At 31.1% G+C, this 24,370-nt stretch overlaps 2 protein-coding genes across 2 annotated transcripts in view; both read right to left on the bottom strand.

Moving 5' to 3' along the window:
• The window catches only part of LOC124363452 (neuropilin and tolloid-like protein 2), a 1,362,382-nt gene that overhangs the window by 245,119 nt on the left and 1,092,893 nt on the right, over positions 1-24,370 (bottom strand). The window lies entirely within an intron of this gene.
• On the bottom strand, positions 5,801-8,701 carry LOC124363451 (piggyBac transposable element-derived protein 3-like). The gene is made up of 2 exons (XM_046818699.1): positions 6,774-8,701; positions 5,801-5,823 (listed from the first exon to the last, which is right to left on the bottom strand). The coding sequence occupies exons 1-2, from the start codon at positions 8,080-8,082 to the stop codon at positions 5,801-5,803; spliced, it is 1,332 nt and encodes a 443-aa protein (XP_046674655.1). The 5' UTR covers positions 8,083-8,701.

Here is a 24,370-nt window from a genome sequence, read left to right as displayed (position 1 = left end):
TTTATTTGTAGAGAAAATACTATAATTGAGTTGTTAGTCTGCATATTTTAATTGGAATAATAAAAGTTTACGCATTTATTCAATATGTGATTTTAATTTGGCGTTAGCTACCACGAGATTAAATAGATGTTATTTACAAATAAGCTTTATTAATATCTTTTTGGAACGTGGTGATAATTTTAAAACTTAGAACAATATTGTGAAGAAAGCACCACATAACCTCACTCTGTACCTTAATTATATGATTCTCATATTTTGAAGGCCAAGCATTCTAAACTAAAATGCCAAAATTTATTTTGCAACAATACCTATAAATTGTGGTTATTAAGTGTAGAATATTAATGAAGCAATCATAAGATTTTTACAGAAGTACTGTAAAATTACCGTATTGCTATTAAAACTTGTTTCGAAATATTTCAGGAACGTGTAGAAACTGTCAATATGATCCGTAATGACGATTCAAAACATGATAAATTGTGAAGAAAAATGTTTTTAATCTTAAGTGTTATCGGACCACAAAAAGTTTCAAAGAATTTACGAGTCCCACAATCCATCAACGTGTATAAATCACTTTCACTCCCCGCAACACATCTTACTTGTGCGTTTCCTTGGATCTGAAACATATTTTATTCCAAAAACTATTTCAATTATCATATCACCAAAATAACTTTCCTTAAGTTGTGTCAGTTTTTCCGGTTCAATGATCGGTACAATATATAAGACAAATCTAGTAACATTGTAAAATTATAAACATTACAGTATTATTGAAATACAGATGTGGAAAGAATGGTAAAAAATATAATGAAGGGTGTCCTAGTGATTATGAAAATATTCAAATTGTGCTCGTGATGAATGTTATCAAGAGTATTCATTATCTTAACCGACTAAATTATTTGTACTTTCTTACCAAGCAAGTATTATTTTGCTTTTCTCTAAATTCCGCTAAGGAATATGATACAAATCAACTTTATACGTCTAAACTAGTGTTTTTGAACATCTAAAGACACGAGTTTTATAAATTAAAAAGTTTTAAACCAATAATTCTATAGAGTGTGAGATGGGAAGTATTAAAAATTACTAGAGAAGAAGTCACTTTGGAACTAACCGAACTTTGACTTAGGAAACTAAGTTGATTAAACTTTTGCCGATGGCACCGATGGTCTACCCCTGAAACTTCATCGGATAATCGACCAGGCGATGTGGTGGTAAAATAATACTTCGAAATGTAATACCATCATTATAAAATATTTTAATTACAAATCAATTATTTAAAATATTTTTTTCATGATATATACAAAAAAAAAATATTTAACAGTTTTAAACTGTATGGTTTGTAATACATTCATTATGACTAGTTCACTGTATTCATATGGAAAATTATGCAATACTTGTTATAATTTTTAAATTAATTATGTTGCTCGCAAGTGAGATGTTATATACAGCTGATGATGTATTTATCATGATTTTCAATTGAAATGAATGTATATTAACCTTATTTTGGTTGATTATTTGACAACCTTGGAACAATAATAATATAATAAACAGTGTTATGGTAACGAGTAACGCCAGACTACATTTCAAGTAACGGACTTTCCTGAAGTAGCATGCAAAATTTCAAGCACAAAGCTCATTCGCTACTTATATTATATAACATGTCACGCATGATTTTCTTATTTGTTACTTCTGGGATTTCTCCGTGGCCATCATCATTACGCATTAGATAAATGTAACAATTGTATCATCTAAATTGATCTTTCATACAGAAATTAAGTTAATGAAGGCTTCAAGAAAATTAAAGGTTTATTGGTCAGTTCGTTCTTAGAAAACCGTGCGGGCAGAGAAACACCCACATAGACATACAAACTGGCAAAAATAAAACAACCTTCTTGTCTAATAGGCTTCACTAAAGCGTAGCCAATAAAAGGTTCCATTAATTTTCAAAATATTTATTTATTTTTTAATTAATTTGAATGGCCGTTTATAAATTTTTAGTGTATTTGTCATTAGTTTTAATTGAATTTCTACAAATTTAGAGTTTCTAATTGTATATCATCATACTAAACATATAGACATCTCCTATGTCAACAGTAGACATCTCAAAAATTATGTACTTCAATGGCTATATGAAATGTAGAAGTGTAATGTGTATAATGACTGCGCTGGTCCCACACAAGAAAGGCAACAGTCGAGTTGTTGAATGGCAGTGCTATAAAGATAAAATGGATACACTCATACCTCAACCACAGTGAATATTTTACCTTTTCAGAAGAGAAATATGTCGTCGCTTTGTTAGGATGTACAATAATGGATAACATATATACATAATGAAAGTATTCCGGGTCTAACCGTATTGTACAGGTTATTTGTTTTATTATGATCCATAATAGTAATCTTAGAAACTTCTACTCTGATTGCAGCCTGCTTTAAATACTGTAACTTTTCTTTTTTAAGTTAATATTAAAAGGTGTATTAGATACTTTAAAAAAATTTCAGCGTGTTAAAATAGAGGGAAAATTTACGAAAATCCCGTAATGGAAAATAGAGATAGATTTAAAAATAATATAAATAAATAAATATATATATGTGTGTGTGTGTGTGTGTGCGTGCGTGCGTGCGTGCGTGCGTGCGTGCGTGCGTGCGTGTGTGTGTGTGTGTGTGTGTGTTGTGTGTGTGTGTGTGTGTGTGTGTGTGTGTGTGTGATTATTATTAAAAAACTAGAAAAGATTCTCCATTTAAACTCTTAAAATATATTTTAAAGATATCAAAAAATACTTTGTAAACCAAGGTTCTCAACATAAAAAGTCCTTCTTGGCTTTCCAAAATTAAAACATGTTAATAAGGTCCCTGACATAGTCTCTGCGATAACTTCGGTGTATTTTATATGGATTATAATCTGTCATTACAACAACCTCTAAGCTTTCTAGTATCCTAATATGATACATGAGACTCTCCCAAACCTGCATGATCGTAGCATGAGACGAATGGTTACTACTGTGACGGGTGGAATTCCAATTACCAGAACAAACGTCTAAGTGTGATCGTGTTAGATATTGTCCCTTTAGGGTCTAAGCTATCAGCTTACAGGAAATGTAGCTTAGGTTTGTTTTTCTTTTATCATTGTATATATATATATATATATATATATATATATATATATATATATATATATATATATATACAGGGTGTCCAAAAAGTCCCGGGTCGGTTGAATATTTTTCAAAATATTTAAAATAGAGCTACAAAACCTTACACAAAGTTACTGGACATAAAAAATCTATTTTATCACATATTCAGTCATCCGCTACTTCCTCAGGGGGGCGGCCCACTAGGAGTCAGAAGAAAATCTTAAATGTAAGCATAAGTTGATATGCATATGCTTTTTAATTTTAACTTTACTAACCCAAAACTGTTTACAATTTAATGAGTTATTCAAATGACCCTCAAACACCTCAAGAAACACCTCATGTCCATTTTTTAATGTTAGGAAAGTTAAAGTCAAAAATCTCATCAGCGTATTTTGTTACATTAACCTAAGTTGCAAACTCTAGCCATCTTTAAACGGCTGTCATTTTTGACTCGGTTGTCCGTTTGAGGTCGGGTTTGCGGCTCTGTACTCTACTAATATAGACCTTTAATTTGATATGCATATCAACCTATGCTTACATTTAAGATTTTCTTCTGACTCCTAGCGGGCCGCCCCCCTGAGGAAGTAGCGGATGACTGAATATGTGATAAAATAGATTTTTATGTCCAGTAACTTTGTGTAAGGTTTTGTAGCTCTATTTAAAATATTTTGAAAAATATTCAACCGACCCGGGACTTTTTGGACACCCTGTATATATATAAAGTACTTGCTCCGCCGGGAGTCAAACCCGGATCTCTCACTTGCCGGGTGAATGTGCTACCATTACACCACAGAGCGCTTACTTTTTCCCGATTCAATTATTTTGTATTTGGCCGTATCTGTCACATATGCGTTTAAATAAGCAAACTAAGATCTGATCGGAAGACCAAATACCTGTCAAACGAATTTTATTTACATTAAATTGTATAAATGGCAATAGCCTTATTTAATTTCAATAAACATTGAATCGCAAAAAGTACTTGCTCCGCCGGGAGTCGAACCCGGATCTCTCACTTGCCGGGTGAATGTACTACCATTACACCACAGAGCGCTTACTTTTTCCGATTCAATTATTTTTTATTTGGCCGTATCTGTCACATATTTATACATTTACATACATAAATATATACATGCACACACATATATGTTTGTGCGTGTATAAATATACTATATACTAATATGCAACAATCTAAATTACTAAAAACTTGTTTTCCAAACTTTACAATTTGAGTTATAATAAACATTGAGTTGTAATTATATCCTGTTTTTTGTAATTTTAACTAAAACGACCTGTTTTAACCTTCGTACTACCGGGAAACTATTTTAAGTGCATGTGACGATATTTTATGCATATAATAAGTTGCAAAGAAGGGTTATATAAATGTAAGATTTGTAAGTTCAACACAGAGTACTTTGGGAAATTCTAATTAAGGTCACATACGCGAGGTGAAAAACTTAGGATATTCCCCTATTTTACTGACCAAAAACTTTGTTATCGTACATTTTGAGATATGATATCTGATCCCTTTCCCAGATTGTTAATTAAACAAACATATTGGTAATAAACAGGCTAAAATAAATAATGCCAACAGGTTGTGCGAACATGTGTATTAACCTTCATGCGTCATACTGTTCTTGCTAGAATTGTAGTATCGCTTTAGCCGTAGGGGTTTTTAAAAGTCATATAATGCCACGATACACTCACATAGAAAAATTAAAATATCAACAGAACTGACATAATCTCTTTCGTGTAGTATTGTAAACGTGTTATAGAAAATATACAAACCATCTAATATTACATACAAATCTGTGTAACAAGCCTAAAATTTGCTGTGAGTTTGATAATTTTTTTACAACAAAATTTGTCATATAAAATTATTTTTACCGTAGAATTTTTATTGTTTCTGCTTCTTAACATTCTTCTATTTCTTAACAGTTTTATATATTACTAATGATTTGTAAATAAAAGCCATCTAAAAAATTAAACGTATACATTTTAACATGGTATTTTAGCATGGTATTCCTATGTGTATACGATGAGGTAGATGGACTGATTAATGAGATAAGGAAGTCTCGTTGAGGTAACAGATAAATACAGTAAACTTAAACAAATACAGCGTCCCTAGTTACTCAAGCTTGGTTTGTTAAACAATTAGACTCCCAGGGTAAACTAATTTTGTACCAGTGAGTGCCTCTCTAATGTCCATGTTTTTACCTAAGTGATTCAGTTAAGGACAATTCTCTTGTGTTTTTTTTTATATTATTGTTATTTAAACAATATCTAACATTTTAGGGTCCGAAGTTATTACTTCCAAGATTGTTAGAGCAATGATAATTTTTATTATCTGATAGTTTAAGAGATTGGATGAAGATGGTTTTTCGCAATAATCATTAAGGGTATTGTCGAATTCGTGTCATTGTTCGTCCAATTGTGATCCTGCGTGATAACTCATAATTATTCTGTAGTCTTTGAGCGTATTAAGGATGTACATTCCTCTTGGTCCAAGGATAAATCTTATCAAGTTTGTGGTGAAAATTTGAAAATCTGAGTATCAATTCGTCTGCTTTCTAGCTCGCCTGTTTAATAGCTTTCAGTTGCATACCTTTAAACTTGGGACAAACGCTCTACTTGGTCAAACCTTATACATTCTTTTTTTTGAAAGGGGGAAGGGAAGTTCATCTGTCAGGCTTCTGTCCGTCTGTGAAATAATTACTGTACGTTGTAGTGTCTTGAAGGTTAGTACAAAGGTTTTTCTTGGTACAAAGAAGAACCTTATTGATTTTTGGGTAAAAAGGCTAAAGGGCTTCCCGTCCGGTAGTTGTCCATTTCTTTGTTAAATGTTTTACTGCTTCTGTCTTTCATTTCTTACTCTTCGATACTCCATTGATTCGGTTTAATAATATGAAGTAATAGTTATAATACGAAATTTTCTTTTCACATTAAGTGTAGTTTAGATAATCAATTCATGGGTTAGTTTTTATTTGTATGTGATTTTTAAATCATTTCAAAAATAAATACGAAACTATATGTAATTGTATACTTTCCGAAACTTTTAAAGTCTCTAAGGAAATCTGAAATATTTCTGAATCGCTAATGTTATAAAGACTGTGCACTGCAATTTGGCCCCCACCTTTGTCTTCACAATGCTGTTTGTTTCTATTTAGCATTGTAAAGTTCGTTATCGCCCACACATTAGTTCAAATAGTTTCTGTAAGCAAAAATATCATTCCATTACACATTAACCCATTAGTGCCCAGGAACTTTTTTTTCTCAGATTTAGATTTTTCTTTAATATTGTAACAAATTAGTCCTATAAACACCAAATATATGTGTATTAGGCTCAGTATATACTTAAATGCTATATTATGAGGTGCCAACAAATGTGGGCACTGGGCATACATGGGTAGGGTCAAAGTTATTAAGCAATTGTTAAAAAATACAGAGTTAGTGGTTTAGGTTAGGTAAATAACCACTACAATTGTATCATATATTCTGTTTATTTTATTACAAAATATATAAAAAACCATTAAGGATTAAGAAAAATTAAAAAATGTTACAAATGGCAGGACTATTTACATACATGTTGTCAAGTTCAGGAGTGAAAGTTTTCAAAGCATTTTATATGACATCCAACAAGACACTGTTTACACTTTTTCCATGTGTTCTTTCTACAGAGGCCACATCGTATTTGTGTCGGGTTAGTTTCCAGGACATGAAGACTGTTGGAAAGCCGCACACTTTCTTCAACCCGTTCTTTTCCAGTGACAGACACACGGGAAGCTCTCTGACGTTGTGGGGTATATTTCTGGAAGTATGTCTGCACAATATGTCTTATAAAGGACAGTAGGTCTTTGGGATCTTCTCTTCCTTTTGGGGTGAGCCTGTATAATTGCCAAGCATTATTCATTGTAGCATTTAAAAGGTTCGCTAGAAGTGCCCAATACCATTTCCGATTTCTAATGCCAATTCTATAGGTTGATATATTCTGGTCAAGTTGATCAATCCCACCCATGTAAGTGTTGTAATTTATGATACAGGCAGGCTGTTGAACATCAACTTGACGCTTTGCCACACGACACCATCTCTTGGCCTTACCCATGGGCTGTACGCCACATCTTGTTGAAGCAACAGTTACAACATTGTTGTCATTATACCTTACCAAGGTGATACCTGTTTTTTGTTCAGTAAGTTGATCGTATGAACCTCGTGATTCCTTTTTCAAAACAGTTGCTTCCTTGAGTGGGGCATTTTCAACTCGGTTAGCCTTTATTGTGCGTGTAGCATCGTGCCCCTTTTCTGACAAATAATCTAGTAGTTTTAAAGAGGTAAAAAAGTTATCCATATAAATACTGTATGTCTTTTTTTGAGGCAGCTCACTAAGGATATCTATTAAAACTGAACCACCCACTCCAATTTCAGGGATGGTGTTACCTGTTTTCTTACCTTGGTATGGTTCAGCCTGAATCAAATACCCCAGGCGGGTACATACACACCAAACTTTGTACCCAAACCGTATAGGTTTCCCGTGTATATGCTGTTTAGCACCATGTCGTCCAAAGTATGGAACCATTGATTCGTCGATGCTTATATTTGCATCGCCAGGGTAAGCTTGAAGCCATCGTTCATTCAACATATTCCACAAAGGACGTATTTTGGCAAATTTATCTGAGACATCTAAATTTGCATTATCACAGACATGAAAATATCGAAGAATCTCTTCAAACTTGTTTCTGCTCATAGCTTTTGACACAGTGTCATGATGAGTGTCCGGAGATAATTCCCAGTACATCCTCTTCCGTGGTACAATACAATATCCACTCAGAAACAATATTGCCATGAATATGCGCATTTCTTCTATTGAAACATTAAAAGATTCATTACCACTTTGCAAGGCATAAATATTAGTACTCTCAACAACATGTTCGATAATCTCATTAGTTAAAAGTTTTTCAAACATTTCTGTTGGAGTGAAATCTTTTTCGAGCCACGAAGGCCTTTCAAATTCCCTCTCAGGCTTATTAGGAATGACAACATTATTCCATGTTCTTTGTTTATCTGTTTTTGTCTTTTTTCTTGCATTTGATTTGTGGGAACTCGGTTTTGTTTTAATTTTTCTTTTCAAACTTGGGAGCGACTGAGATGGAAGGTATTGTGATTGATTTATATTGTTCACTTGTAAAGATTGAGAAGTGCTTGGTTCTGTAGGTATGTATTGTCTTTGTAAAGAGTCTGATTGTACCGATTTAAATGTAGACACAGTTGCTTTCGGAATTACAGTTATAGGTAATGAAGACTCGCCGCTTAGATTGTTATCAACTATGTCTTGTTCTGTACATACATCTACTTGTACAATACCATCATTTGTGAACTGTTTTGCCTTTAACTCTGCGGCTCCACGCAGTTGATTTCCTGTGAAGTGAGTGAAGTCGGTGTCGCCATCGTCACCGCTATCCTCATCACTCAATAGAGGGTTTTCAGGCGGTTGAATAAAAACATCAGCCTCCAGAAAGTCGACTTCATCGAATAAGGCAGTGACTTCTTCAACGTTTAACCTGTAAAGGAGCAAAAATATTACATATCAACCATAAATTTATATCATGCAAAACAATAGTCTTGAATTCAAAGAACTCAAAACCCACTGATCAATCTTAGTTTTACGTATTAAAAAAAATAAATGAATCACATTTTTACAGTTACATAGGCCTCTATTTTTACTACCCAGTGAATCATAATTTTACCAGTTTGATTCATGTTATATACCATTAAATAATGATAAAACACCACCAGCATATATGCCCAGTGCCGACATATGTTGGCAGATTGATGAAAAAATACCCCTACTCTCTTGTGCCCACTGCCAACAAAAGTGGGCAGTTCACTTTAACTACAAATTATTCTTACAATTATTTGAATTTAAGGGCTAAACTATAAAAACATATTAGTTTAAGTCTATGTAAAAGCAAACATAACATTATGATTTTATAAGATTGTATTTGAAATATTATAGTATTACTTACCAGTTGTTTTGATCCATTGAGGTTAGAATACACAACAAAACAGAGCTGTCATTTGTAAACAACTGCCAACTACAGTACACCAGGTGCCAGAGTGGCCAACCAGACATATTCCAGCACCAAATTTCCCTCGATAAATTTTTAGTGTATTGTGACGTATTTTAAAATGCAGCGCCCACAAAAGTGGGCACTGGGCACTAATGGGTTAAATTAGATTTATTCCATATTTAGCTTTGGAGAAATTATGAACTAAAATATATACGGGGTGTTAGGCATAGCGAATCCAAAGTTCTATGGAATGTTCCGTACGAACTTAATCACTGTTTACATATTTTTAAAACAGCTTACCTTCACGATGATGTTGACTTAAACGCGTGGCATCTGCATCTTGCCACGACATGGCAGCTGTAGTAAATAAAGAAGATTAGAATTCAAATTGGAAAAGGGTCAATGTACTCGAAGTTGAAGTACTAAAACTTGAGTTTAAAAGTATGACTCGAACTCACCTAAAACAATATATAATTGTCCATCTATCCATACAACTTACAATAAACATTTTAATAAGTGCTTTTTAAGTATTACTAGTATATATAACACTGTCATTTGTACTCTGATCCAGTTAGAGCGTGAAGCCATATGTAATTATTTGCTTTAAAAGCAGCACAATTATTTTGAAGGCTAATATAATCTAATATGAGAGTAACATACAGGCACCAACCCACATTGTTAATCTCCAGTTCAAACATATAGTCCGATCTGGATCTCAGGATTGTTCTACAGATCCGGTGGTGCTTGAATGGTTAATATATACTGTACAACTCTATGTATGATGAATACCTCCTTTGTCAACTGTGGACTAAGAAAAATATGTTTTTCCCGGAAATTAACTGGCTTCTATCTAATTCCAGTACATTTGAAAAACCCCTGGAAACAATCCAAAAGAAACGTTCACGTTTAGCTGGTTTATACCTTCCAGCTGAATCTAAATTGGGTAGGATTAATTGATGTGTCGCATATTGATGGGCACTCTTATTGATGTCCATGAGCGGAACATTAATAATAAAACGTTTTGTTATATTTTGAGTAGGAGTATGGATTGGTAGTATACTGGAAAGGATACATTTTTAAGTGAAAAGAGCTTTTTGGGTTAAAAAACTATTGCTACCCAAATGTGTTAAAGTGCTGGCCCATGCCTGCTTTGAGCGGAGAGGCTGGAACAGAGTTGGACTTTCCTTTCACTTAGGTGACATGTCTGTGGTATAGTACCCGATAACCCCACTTATGGAACCAGGAAAGTTGGAGGTTGCGCCTAGCCTCAAATTTACCCATCCCGAATTTCCTTTTACACAGAAAAAAGCAAAAGGGTAGCAAGTTTAATTAGAGGAAAAACTTTCGAGGAGGAAAAAAATACAGAAAAACTACAAAATGAATAGAAAATAGGAAGTTTGTAAAAACTATAATGTAAAAAATTAGGGTTTACTTTTTGCTTTTAATCCAATAAATATCTCTTGAGATAAAACGTAATTCGCTTAGTAAGCTTATCTGTAAAAGTTTGTTTTGGTACATATTTACTACCAAAATTTTTATTGCTTTATTGAGACGGAACTGTCCACTAAGTTGATGAAAGTTTGGTTCAACAAACTAAGTTGATTAAACTTTGACTTGCAAGTTAAGGTCACCTGCATCGCAACTATGCTTTCCATTATTAAAAAGCTTAAATCACGGTAAGATGCGTTAGAATAATCACGTTAAGCCTACAGTCCATTAAATGTATAAAATATTAATTTTTAAATCCGAAATCCGATTTTGTGGGGACAGTAATTTTATACAAAGTACCTATGAATATTTGGTACTTCGAAACTCCTATAATTATTAATCCGAATTATAAAGATGAGTTAGACAGATTTTGGGGCTACTGAAACATTATTATTATATCCGGATAGTATTTCCATTCACTAAATTTTGTGTGTGTTTTAAATACAAAAAATTGTATATTATTACATGTTTAGTAATTTTAAAAGCTTTCCAGTGAAGTTTACTTTCTCTCTTGGGTTATAAAGAAGGTTAAGAGATTTTGTAATTTTTAACGGCTGCCTTAATAGATCGAAATATTGTACCGGCTGGCGTAACGAACTAACTCAACGTATATAGAAGTTAAAATTTAAAACCAAGTTTAAACTGATATTAGCATTCCTATCACCCTTTTTGTGATAGTACTTTTTTTAAATGTAATCAATATTTTGAAAACCGTTCGAAGTACAAACTTGAATTACTAAAGGGTATTAAATGTTATATACATTTTCAAAAGGCTTTGTTTGTTAAATTTATGCAGAATTTTCTTATAATATTTATTCTACTATAAATATTATATTTCCTATTATAAATATGCTATTGCAAGAAGATGTTTTTTTTATAACAACATCTACCAGAAACAATGTTAGTACAAGAGTTTAATATTTTTATCATTGGCCAGTTACCTCTAATAAAATGCATGCCCGTGATCTTATATATATAAAACACAACAAATTTTACGCGAGGGGGAGAAAGGGTTGTATTAGAGTCAATATTTTAACAGTATGTTACAAGATTGCTCTGGGACTTGTCACTATTAATTTGAGTTTTGTGTCCACACATTCAATATATTGAACCCTCGTCGACCAACGGGAAGCAATTTACATCGTTTGTTTTTCAACGATAGTGCAATAGATAAGCAATAGTTCACGAGCAGTGAAAAAATACATTACGATATAATAAACGTTATTTACAATAATAGTGTTGGCTGATAATCATCAAAGCCTATCCCTCAAAAATTTGAAAAAGAGTTCTGTCTGTCTATCCTAACAATATCTTGGAAATTAAAGATACCCTTGGACTATGCACAAAGCTTCATGTGTATATAAGCAACATCAAATGCAATAACGGTACATGTTTTGCCTATGGAATTATAAAAAGCGTTAGCAGATTTTGTATGGGTGACCATCATACCAACAAGGAAATCTGGGAGTAAATATTATTTGTTAACAAATTAAGTACAACGTTTTGATGTTTAAAATGTATAATAGTAACACGTGTATTCTAAAAACGACCTATGTACTTTTGTAAATTGTGCACTTAATGCCAAAGAAGCATGTTACGCGACACGTTGTGTGGCGGTGTTTATAGTTTGCATCGCACTGGCAGTCAAACTGTAATTGACATGTTGTAAAGTTGTATTATTTAAAAATAATATACCTCCAAAAACATGAAAATATTAGTTTAGTGTTTCCTAACCATTAATATGTCGAGTAACACCTGTCGTGATTTCTGAGTAACCCCTAAGAAGTAAAAGAGAATGGTAAAAATGTATTGTAAATATTCATATATTTTTTATCATATTTATATGACAGTATACTCAATAATTAATTATTGTAAAATTAATTAATGTGATATGAAATATTTCAAACCTAGATTTTTTGCATATTATACTCATTCATTCATTAAATCTTACAAAAATGTATCTGGTTTGAACAATACATTTTTGGAAAACATAGATCCGATTTGGAGATACAAGATGCTGAGTCGTGTCTAAAGAATTTCCCAGGTGAACGTGATATTTGGTGCCTGTCTTGTCGTACAAGTTGTTATTCTCAGAACATTTCCCACATACGGCTCTGACATAAAATCTTTTTCTCCTAGTTTGCGTTTCTATTGTAAGCCTTCTTACGTTTTCGTCGTTTGATGCTGTCGTATACCTTGATGCTTCCTTTAATATATACTTACTATAACAGTTTCACATAGGATAGTAATTTCTATGTAATCATTGAATTGCCATTGATTGATCCTAATGTAATATAAAAATAATATTTTCGACTTCATTGGAAGAAGTAGGTTGATTTGTTGACAGCTGAAATAATATTGGTTTATTCTCATGGTACTTATGTATACTAAATATCTCGAAAACCATTGTGATACAATAATAGAAGAGGCATGAAATGTGTTTAACATTAAAGAACAGGTGTAGTTTCCTTTATGGGTTCATAAATAACAGATTTGTGTAGTCAATGATAGTTTGAATCCAATGAACCTCCTCTATGTATTAAAAAAGATCATTCTTTGCACCACGTTTGATGTCGGTAAAAGATCTTGGTGATAGGGAAACTTATGAGTTTTACGTTTAGTCAATTTCTCTAAAACCGGTTGAGATAAAAATAGCTGCTAGTATTTTAGATCTCTAAACGACCTCCATATTTAAACTAAATAGAGTATAAAAATAACAAAAATTGGCACTGAATAGCACAGTCTAGTATAAGGAATTTAATAACAGAAATGGACTCTCACAAATCAATATTTCTTCAACTTATTAGTATGCCTAGTAAATGAGGATTAAGGGAGAATTTGTGTATAGAGTTCCCACTCTGTAATTTTAGATGAATTTTTTTTTACTTGGAGAGTTGGATAGTAAGGACCTGCTGAAGTAGTTTTAGCCATACACAAGATATTGTAAGATTTAATCTCTGGTAGTATGATTGTAAAATATTTGACCTTTTGTAAGAAGAACAGATATTAGTTTAAATACCAATAATAGAGAGTGAATAGTACCATTAAATTGAGAATGTTTTTATTTTTAAACATTGACTTGGGAAATTTACAGATACCAGTTTACACATAACTATTGAGAACATTATATTATATTTATAAACGTTTTTATCTAAAAAAAATTATGACCAGTTAAAATGTATAACACATATTTTACTATACACCATAAAAAACTGGTAGGCACTAAGCCATTATTTAGCATTCATTTAACAATCCCATTATTTAGTAAAGTCCCTTGATTTATAACATAGTAACTAAAAAGTTTCACTTTGTCCTCAAACCTTAGATACACATATATTTTCTTGTATTGAAATCGGTTTTAATTTTTGTTCTGTACGGCTTGTGTTTTGAAACAATAAATAAAACAAAATCCAGGAAACCCAAAATATCTCCAAAAGAGTACAAAAAGCATTTTTATTCGTATTTATAATACCTTTCAAGTGAGAAATCTCAGTTTATTCTACAACTTAAACTCAGGGCGTGTATCTCTTAAAGGATTAGTATTTATATTATGAGGATAATAGAGGCCACAATTTATACAAATAATAAATTTGAAAGGTAAAGTCTTAGCTCTTTCTTGAATACCTGTTGTACGAAATATATACCCAAAATCATATAACAGTACTGTTGCTATTCCCTCTGTTATTTAAATTTCAATAGTATGCGCCGGAAATCTCCTTCAAGTTGAAAAATTAAATGTCAGATTACTTGAGCACAATATAGGTAAAATATAACAATGATCCTTCTTAAACCCGTATTTGGTAGATTTACAATCTTGAATGGCTAACCATTGGTTTGGACATTTATTCATCCCAATCTCTGTCAAAAAAGTGTATTTCCGTATATAACGAAACGTAGTAGACTTTTGCTCATGACTTGATAATATCAGAAAAATCACCATTGCACCTAAAATCATAATCAAAGGAGAAATACCTGTTCCATAGCGGTTTCGTACATTTTACAAATGCAAAGTAAACTATCGTAGCTGGAAAAAATAACACATTTAACTTGCCACAGCAGTAAAAGTGTACAAGAGAGACCAAATAAAGCATTATGACTACAGTATTTTGATAATAAAACTGTAAGAAGAATAGAATTGAATGTTACATGCCTTTAATCCCTCTCTATATAACGCATTTAGTATTGATATTAGTTCAGCGAATTCGTCCGCGTAACATCGTCAATTACGGGATAGTATTAAATAAAGGAAGGCACCTGACACAAAATATTCATAAAGAGGGTCTTATACTGTTCCTTATTGGATTCTGGATCCTGGAACCTAGTTATTTGAATTTTATGAAAAACAAAAGAAATAAAGGTTTTTCAAACTTAATAAACACTTGAATTAACCTTTGTCAGAGTTATTCACAATAGGAGTGCTTAATAATTGCTGCTACCTAGAAAACTAATAAATCTCTACTATGCTTTATTAAATTTTCTTACGCAATAATTACCTATCTTTTTAAAGCTATTTATGACTAAATATAATATAAAAATATATTTCGCTTTAAAAAGAAAAAGTTTACGCTGTTTAAGGAGATGTTAATCCAACAAACGTGCATAAGGTATCTGAGTGTTTATATCCAAATTATTAAATTAAACAGATAAAACACAATTTAACTAACTGTGTCTGTCATAAACATAACTTTTAAGTATGAAAAAGAAATTAAAGTGGGGCTTTAGATACATGATATTTACTTCTATTTACATTATTTTATATTTACTTTTTATTTGAGATAATAGTATGTAACTAGAATATTTTGTAAGCATTTCTTAAGAAAAATAAAATCCCTTACTTTTTTAGATATAACTTTTCCATTTTTAAATAAAAATGCTGTCGCACAAAGAAAAAATATTTGAAATAATTCAAGGAAATTGCTGTGTTTTACGACAGCAAACATATTTATTGCGTATCAGCGCATAATGGGATTCCCGAGTTACGAAAGGTCTTGTTGGGATTCATCAATTGCAACTCCATTAGGTTCAAAAATGAGAATCTTTGAAGAGAACTAACAAATAATCTTCTATTTGTGCAGATAAAAATATCAAACACGTGGACAATTCAGAAAGATTGCCGGACAAGTTGGGTTCAAATAAGTTTCCAACTGAATGTGATCCTTGACACCTTACTTGTCATACAAGTTTTTATTTACTGAAACATTCTCCACGTGCTTCCCTCATACAGGTCGCCTTCCATTTTTTGGTCCTCATTGTAGCAGTTTTTATTTCGTTCAATAAACAATTCAAGTATTTCCGTGCCAAACGTTTTATTTTCGATGTATATTTGCAATGAGGATGTAAACAAAGATACGATGAGTTATAGTTTTAATCGAACAATTGGTGTGTAATCATAAAATAACTATCGACAATTCTTTAAAAAACAAATAACTAACGAAAGCACCAAATGTGGTGTAAAAATTGATTTAGAATTATGGCATTTCACCATAGCCTTTATTATTATAGATGCGGTGTAAAGGAATTAGCCTTACAATACGTGGAAAATTTTGGTTGTATCAGTCCAATAGTAAGCAGATTGTACGGAGTATTAAAGGATCAAGTAGACAGAAGGATAAAACAGAGTATTAAATGTAAACAAGCTCCATTTCACATTCCTAATCTTTGAAATCATTATTATTAATTTATTATTATTAAAAGGCTATTATCACGGTAACATTTTAGTTATGTTACAGGTGATATTATAAATTACATCAAATAATAATAGCAAAATCCAATATGCGTGAGAATGTAAAAGAGCACTTCTCACCCACGTAACTATGAATATTTTTTACGATTTTTTTGTGTACTTCTAAATTGCTATCAATAACACGCAAATGTGTTGGAAACTATAGGTAGATTCTTTGACAACCGAAATACTAATAATTTAGTACATGCACAAGCTGACTTTCAAGAAAAAGGCTACCTAAAACATTGTAGTACAAATATTTAATATTTATACCACTGCCCAGTAACGTTTAATGAGATGTATGCCATTGGTAATATGTACTACATAATACCTTTTACCTAGGGATAAGTGGAAGGATTGTATTAGAGTCAATATTGTTACAGTACGTTACAAGATTGCTCTGGGACCTGTCACTATTAATTTGAGTTTTGTGTCCACACATTCAATATATTGAACCCTAGCCGCCCGACACTAAACAGTTAACGTCGTTTGCTTTTGAGAAATGAAATAGACAGTAGTACATGAGTAGTGACATATTAATTTAATTATATAATGTAAAGGAATTTACACTAATTTTCGGCTGAGCATTACCAAAGCCTATGCCTGGAGGGGCTGGAAAAGTATTAATTTTGTTCATCTCTCTGTCCCAAAGATATCTCTAAAATGAATCGACTTATAAATTTTAATTGTACAATAACCTTTATTTCTACATGAGCAACATCGATTTCATAGATGTTATATATCACTCTGTATGAATTAACAAATAGTTTTAAGTTGATATCATAAGTAGTATTGACAGCAACTAGAAAATTACAATAGTAAATATATTTTGTAACAAACTAACTACTACCATATGTAATTTTTACATATAGCATAGTAACACATGTTAAAATGAGCTATGCGCTTGTACGAATTGTATACAAAACAACAGCAAAGTTTGTTCCACAACATGATGTGGCTAATCTTTTTTCTCTGTAGCACTTTCAGTAATTTCAGCCTCACTGTCTGTCCCAAAGATTAGATAAAAACAATTGCCAAATATACTAGATATTATGTCTTAAAAATGTATGTTTGTTAGATATAGTAAACAATAAATGAATAACTTCTGGTTTTAAATTAAAAACTGAATTTTTTTCTGAAATTCAAAAGACAACGCTAAACGAAGAGTTCAAAATTTATTTCAGAATCTACAAAAAAATATACAAAAAAGTTATCCAATTAGCGAAATCGTGTAATGCCTTCAAATCATTTATCTCGCCAATGAATATTTCTAAAATGTATGGGACATCTAAACAATTAAATAATATACAGAACCTAATTAAAGTCAAAATTGGAGACAGACCGGTGGAGGGAGTGACTAAGGTTACAAATAAGTTTGCGGATTTTTTTATTCTGTTGCTCATGGGCAAAGACCTTGGCCTTTACCTACACTAGAAAATATCTTGCGTAGACAGAGCCCAGTAACTTCATTATCACTAGCTCCTGTGGTTTAGAAAGAGCTCGAAAAATATCATACAGCAGCTCCCGGCTAAAAAATCTGTCGATACAAACCTAATGTCTGTGTGGCTAATGAAAAATTGCTTAAATCATATTGTGAAACCGTCTGTCACGTTATATTTAAAAAAATGAGTTTTCCCTCTCTCCTAAAAATCGCGAATGTTACCTCTTTAAGAGAGGATGCTATTCTACCAATTATTATAGGCCTGTTTCAATTTTGCCTGTCCTGAGTAAAGTATTTGAAAAACTCTATTTGAATAGAATGCTTGATTTTCTGAACAAGCACAACCTGCTTGTACACAGTTCAGTTCAACAGAGCGTTCAAAAAGCAAAAGCAAGTAATACTCATAATCGCATATTTCAAGTTCGAAGAATATTGCTAGAAAATTAAAAAAAACTGCAACTGTTGACTCTTCCGAAACCCTTTATTTTGTATGTGTAAATATACCAAGACATGTGGTCGAGACATAAATGCGTATAGAGGTGAAACGAAAGGCTGAGATAATTACCGAACTGGCAGACGTAGGACTGTGATATACGAACAATTATCCTCTTAGGCAGGAGTTGGTTTTGTCAACAAGTTGCCATTATCAATTAAAAATTCCTCGACGGCCAAGGCATTAAAAGCTCGCTTGAAACCCTTTTTAGCGTCCCAAGCATGTTATAGTGCTGACGAGTTTATGGCATATGACTGGGTGACTGCACAATTAATATACTAACAACCGGCACTGGATATGGGGAAATTGATAAAAGGAAATGTTATATGAGTAAGAGTATTGTAAATTTGACTGGGGTTTCGATGTGATGTACTTGATGACGATTGCTATAAATTTTGTTAGGTTGTGAAAAAGAAAATATTTTATTTTATCCAATTATAATGTTGTAGTAAGTTTCATGTTTATATAAACAAAATCAAATTAAATGACCATACATTATTCCTCAGAAATTCAGTGAAAAGTAAGCAAACATTACTTCGTTGGTCTTAAGGGTAACCATCACAGAAACGAGTTAATGGCAGAGTAAATATATTTCTAAAAAAAAAGTACCATCATATGAAACCCTTATAGTATAATAATAAATAAGCCTGTTACACGGCACGTACTGTGGCGTTTCTTGTCTTTAAAGTACTTGCAATCAACCTGTACTTTACAGGAATTTCCATGCTTTAACTGAATATGATTTAAAGTTATAATACTTCTATAAATAATAATTCTTTGGTGTTTTATAGGAATATAACGTGTAATCCAAGCTTACTTTTATATACTAAGTTACCCTTGAGGATGCTAGTATATTATAATAGAAGAAGCATAGTAGAACGATAAAATATATTTTATGTATTCATACGCAATATACGCTATATATTCGTATACGCAATATATATTATCCTCGCTATCAGTAAAGGCAAAACGTTTACTTGCATTCCTTCCTTAATGTTTAAACGTTTTTCTGGCTTTCTATTTAAAACTATTCACTATCTATTGTTTACTATTTAATAATTTTGTTCCTAACCGTTGGAAAATCGGAACGTTACTATAAAAAAAGCCTCATAAGAGGCATAAACGCTATGACGAAAGTGGTGCTTCTTCCAACCCCAGCGAAACTTGTCGAGTTAATTTAATACAACAGAATTGCTATACATGTAAAAAATGTATACTATCTTCCCAGCACGGCACGGTTTATTTTCGAGATAAATCTATTTCCTCGAGAAATTTAAAATTTCTTTATTGGACTAAGGAGGCTTTCGATAAGATCCATTATTTAAAGTTATTACAAAAACTGAAGTTTTTCCGTTTCCTAAAGTTTTTACTAGGTGTTTCTCGACACATGCAACAGAACGTAACAACTACAATTTTCTAATGAATTTGTGGTTTTGTAGCATCAAAAAAATCAATGTTCATATAAGAATATGACGATCTAATAAAAACAACTAATACAAAATAATAATATAGAAAACTAAAAATGTACGCCTATGATTTCTTTATTAATTTTCTAAATGTTTCATAAAGATCGTTTGTATTTGTTTCTAACAAAGCATTTTTGGAAAACAGTGATCATATTTTTAGATAAAAGATGCTGAGTCGTTTCTAAATAATTTCCCAGGTGAACGTGATATTTGAAGACTCTCTTGCCATAAAGATTGTTATTCTCAGAACATGTCCTACATACGTCTCTGACATAAAATCTCTCTCTCATAATATGCGATTCTACTATAGCATTCTTAGGTATTCTTCTGAATTGTTCTGTATCATATCTACTGTAAATGAAATTTGATACATATGATTTTTATTATCAACTTACTGTCATAGTTTGAGTTTTTAATGTTTAATCTTAATCTTATTTTGAAATAGTCCTTTCGGCTCAATCAGAAATAATTAGTTTGATGTTTTAATAACTGTATTATTACTAATGTATTCTGGTGGGATTTAAATTTTCTCCATATGTCGAAAGCATTCATAAGCATTAGGGATACGAAACAAATTTTAAAACGAAAGTTTAAACATTTTTTGTATAGCAGGTAATTTTTTCTTATTTATATAGGTGCAAACCATTAATGTTTATGTTATATGTTTTAAGTTATGGGTTTTCGGCCGCCATATTGAAACGAAATGAATAGAAAAGATATATTTGTTTATAAAGTTTAAACTGTTATGTGAGTTTTGGGACAATTATCGTTTCTAAAAGCAGCGGTATATCACATAGCTTCGAAAAACATTTAGACCACTTGCCGGGCAGGGATGCTACCATTTCATTACGGGGACCCTATTATTATGATTTAATTATTTTGTATTAGACTGCTCCTTTTACATGTGTGTTTAGCAAATTAAAATGTGATAGGAAGACATGTCTAAAGATTTTGTATAGATTTAATTTAAATTTCAAGAGCATAATTTAAACTTAATGTGATTATTTAATGAATTTTTAAGAGTTTTAAATACCGATAAGGTTTTAATAATGTGTAATACTGTTAAATTAAGATCTTATCTTTTTGTAAACATTCGCATGCAAACTTGTTTCCGTTTAAAAACAATTCCAACAATGTGTTTCTGAGATTTGAATTCCTGCTATGATTTTACTGAAGGTATAAAAGTGTTAACTATAAGAAATTTGTATTTATGGTTGTAAATGAAAGTGCAATAAAATGTATTTTACTGTACACTATATATTTTAGGTAGATACAAGCATGGTGCAGAATTTATTTCACTAGCAGACTAATCATCGAGGTCTCTTGATTATTAATAGACTAATTAAAAGTTGTATTATTCTTCTCCGACCTTATTTAAAACACGTTTTTTGTCGTATCCAAACGGGTTTTTGGTAGATGAGTGATTCAAACAATAAAGAACAAAATATCTGTCCAAAAGATAAAAATATTCATTTATATACTTATTATTTATAGTTTTCAAATAAGATATCTCCCATTTGTATCAGGTGTGAAAGGTTGTGTGAACCTCGTTAAAGTTTTCATTATTCTTATTTGGTTAAATTACAGGCAGTAAGTACTACTAAGTATAAACACAAAGAAAACAAAAAATATAAAATTTTCCTACACAAAAAATCATTTAAAATGTAACTTTTTTTACTCATTATTAAATAGATATTTTTTTATATGTACCCATTAAAGAAAATATTTTAGCACTGTTTACCATTCCGTACTCCGTGAACGGAAAGATAAAAATTTAACAAGTATGATATAATAATTAAAACAGTAGAAGAGCACCACAAGCATAACTGCGTAACTGTGTTAACGTAATATTAAAAAAATCCACTTCAAGTGTATGCTTATTTTATTAAAATGAAATTACAATTTATTGGTAGGTATTGGCAGTTATCTTAACAATTTAGTATTAGTACTAGTACAGTTAATTCGGTCACTCAACATCCTCAATTGAGGGTTTAAATAATATTGAAGAAAGAAGAACAGCAGACAAATGATATTCATAAAAAGCCTCTTACACTTTTCCTTATTAGATTCTGGATCCTGGTTTCTGGTTTATGGTTTAATTAAAAGAAAACTAAACGCATAACAGTCTAATACTCTAATAAACTCTGTTCTTCGTGTTTTATTATTCTCCTTAAAATTGCCTTTTATATATGTGATTTATAATTTAATACTAGTGCTCAAAAAGATATTTCCTCTTAAATGAAAGAAGTTCTAAGACATTTAACAAGATTTTCTTACCAGTACATAGTTTTCCTTTATTTTCGAGAGTTATTATTATCTAAATTAATATTGTAATATTGTTTAAATATTGAAAACAAGTAAAAGTAGTTATTGCGCATATTTAATATTTAATAATAATACCAAGAAAACTGAGCACTTGGTTTAGTACCTTAAAAAGCTACGAGGATAAGATCTTTACAGTTAATCCGTTGGCTGGTTTTTATATTTGTATTAGCTTTCTGCCCGTTTATGAGTTGATATTTATCACGTTTACTGGAAGGGAAGCGTTTTGTAATTTCACAAATCGTGATATCATTAAGGATTTTTGATATACTGTTTCATTCAGGGAATAAACTACGCTTAAAAAAAAATTAAAAAATATCAAAAACACTAGAAAAGGGAGTGTTGGATTGAGTTAATTACTAATATAAAAATTTTTATTTGTATCTTCTACATTTATTGCGGAAAAGTAATAATCAAGTTAATTCTTACACATTAGGTATCTACTTGTAAATAAATACGCTGTCGTAGGAAGAAAGGATATTTTAGACAACATTTTGGAACAGAACTATTTTATTCATGTTCTTATATAACATGTTAAGTTTGCCACTTAAATATATAAAATAATTAATTACCATCAGCTACCACCTAAAGGCGTTTTTGCAGTTATAAAAATTATTAAAATAATTATTTCACTATTTAATTTACCATTACAACGATAGGAACTGAGCCATCGCATTTACTATTTTAAAGGCCAGGAGGGCAGTGTAAGTTAAGTAATTACAGTTAATATGTTTTTTTTTATTTTTTACAATTTCTATGTATTTTTACATGTATTTGTTGATATTACAAGTATATCTAAGTGATGGGAGGGGAAAGTCTTTTGATAGCACAGAGAGCGATTTTATTAAAAATATATTAAAATGAAATTGAATGCTCTATTCCTCTGCTATATAGAATTTGCTTTCCAAGAAAGGAGTGTAGAATTAAATTATAATCTTAGTATCTTTTAAATGGAAAACAATACCTTATTTCTGCAGCATGTCTTAAGAAATCAAAGAAGTTTTTTAGACAAATTTTCTACTCAAAAATAAAATTGCAGTCGTCAAAATAAGATTAGTCTGGAAAACCTTGAGCAGATTATTAAGTTTTATGTTGAAAATAAATAGGTTGCATAAGCCATAATGAGAACCCTTACCCCATAATGGCAACGCTTTTAACATGTGATTAATCGATTGCATCACCATTGAACTCGTAATTTATTTTTTAAATAAAAAAGCTTACAATTAATGTCATATTTTAACCAGGAAATATAAAACAGTTAGACAATTTAAAAAGGTTATAGGCCAAGTTAGGTTCAAATAAGTTTCCAACTGAATGCGGTCCTTCACACTTTACTAGTCATTCAATATTTTATTTACTGCCTCCCAGATACGACATCTGATACAGGTAACATTCAGCACCTTTTGTTTTTCATTTTACCAGTTTAGATTTCGTTGACAAAAAACTCATACATAAGTAATTCAAGGTACTGTAAGACTTTGTATTTTCGATCTATATTTGTAATAAAGTAATAAAAAACGAACGTTTTGTAGTTAATATAAATCTTAATCCAACCATTAGTATATAATCATGAAAATGCTATGATCTAACAAAGTTGTCGAAAATATTTTTAAAATTCTTTTTATGATTATAAATTTGTTATTGGGCTTCATTATAGATGTCCATACATAAAATTATAAGCCTTAAAACAGAAATACCTAATATTTTGCTTTTCAGATTATATTTAAGCTATAGACTGAGGATTTGAATGTTGTAGTTGAATTAAAGGATATCCTGTCTAGAAGGAATAAAACAATTTTACTACCAATACTATTTACAACAAAGATTACTTGCATGATTTTGTACAATAACACTTGATTATTATTATTTCCACATTAATTATTTTTTTAAAACACAAGTTTATAGAATTCTAAACATTTTTAGTACCGCTTTATATTAATGTTAAAATTAATTGGTTTATGAGATTAAGCTGGATGTATATCAATACGGACTGGTTAAAAATGCAATAAATTACAATATCGACTTCATTTAATTGTTGTGTTGATTTGTCAATTAGTGTTTCAATATTGTATGGTCAGGGATTGGCCTTTGTGTTTCCAGGTATTGTTATTAAATCAGTTCAATAACCAATTACCAGCCAATCAATCATTCATATGTTTTAAAAGCAACAATATTAAGGAATTATTATAAATATTAACTCTTATATTTATTTGAAACTTTTATAATAGTTGTGGCTTTATGGGCTTTATAA

Source organism: Homalodisca vitripennis, chromosome 5, assembly GCF_021130785.1.
Source record: "Homalodisca vitripennis isolate AUS2020 chromosome 5, UT_GWSS_2.1, whole genome shotgun sequence".
NCBI classification, from domain to species: Eukaryota; Metazoa; Arthropoda; class Insecta; order Hemiptera; family Cicadellidae; genus Homalodisca; species Homalodisca vitripennis.
The sequence above is the reverse complement of the archived record's forward strand: the minus strand, read 5'-3'. Positions and strand labels throughout refer to the sequence as shown.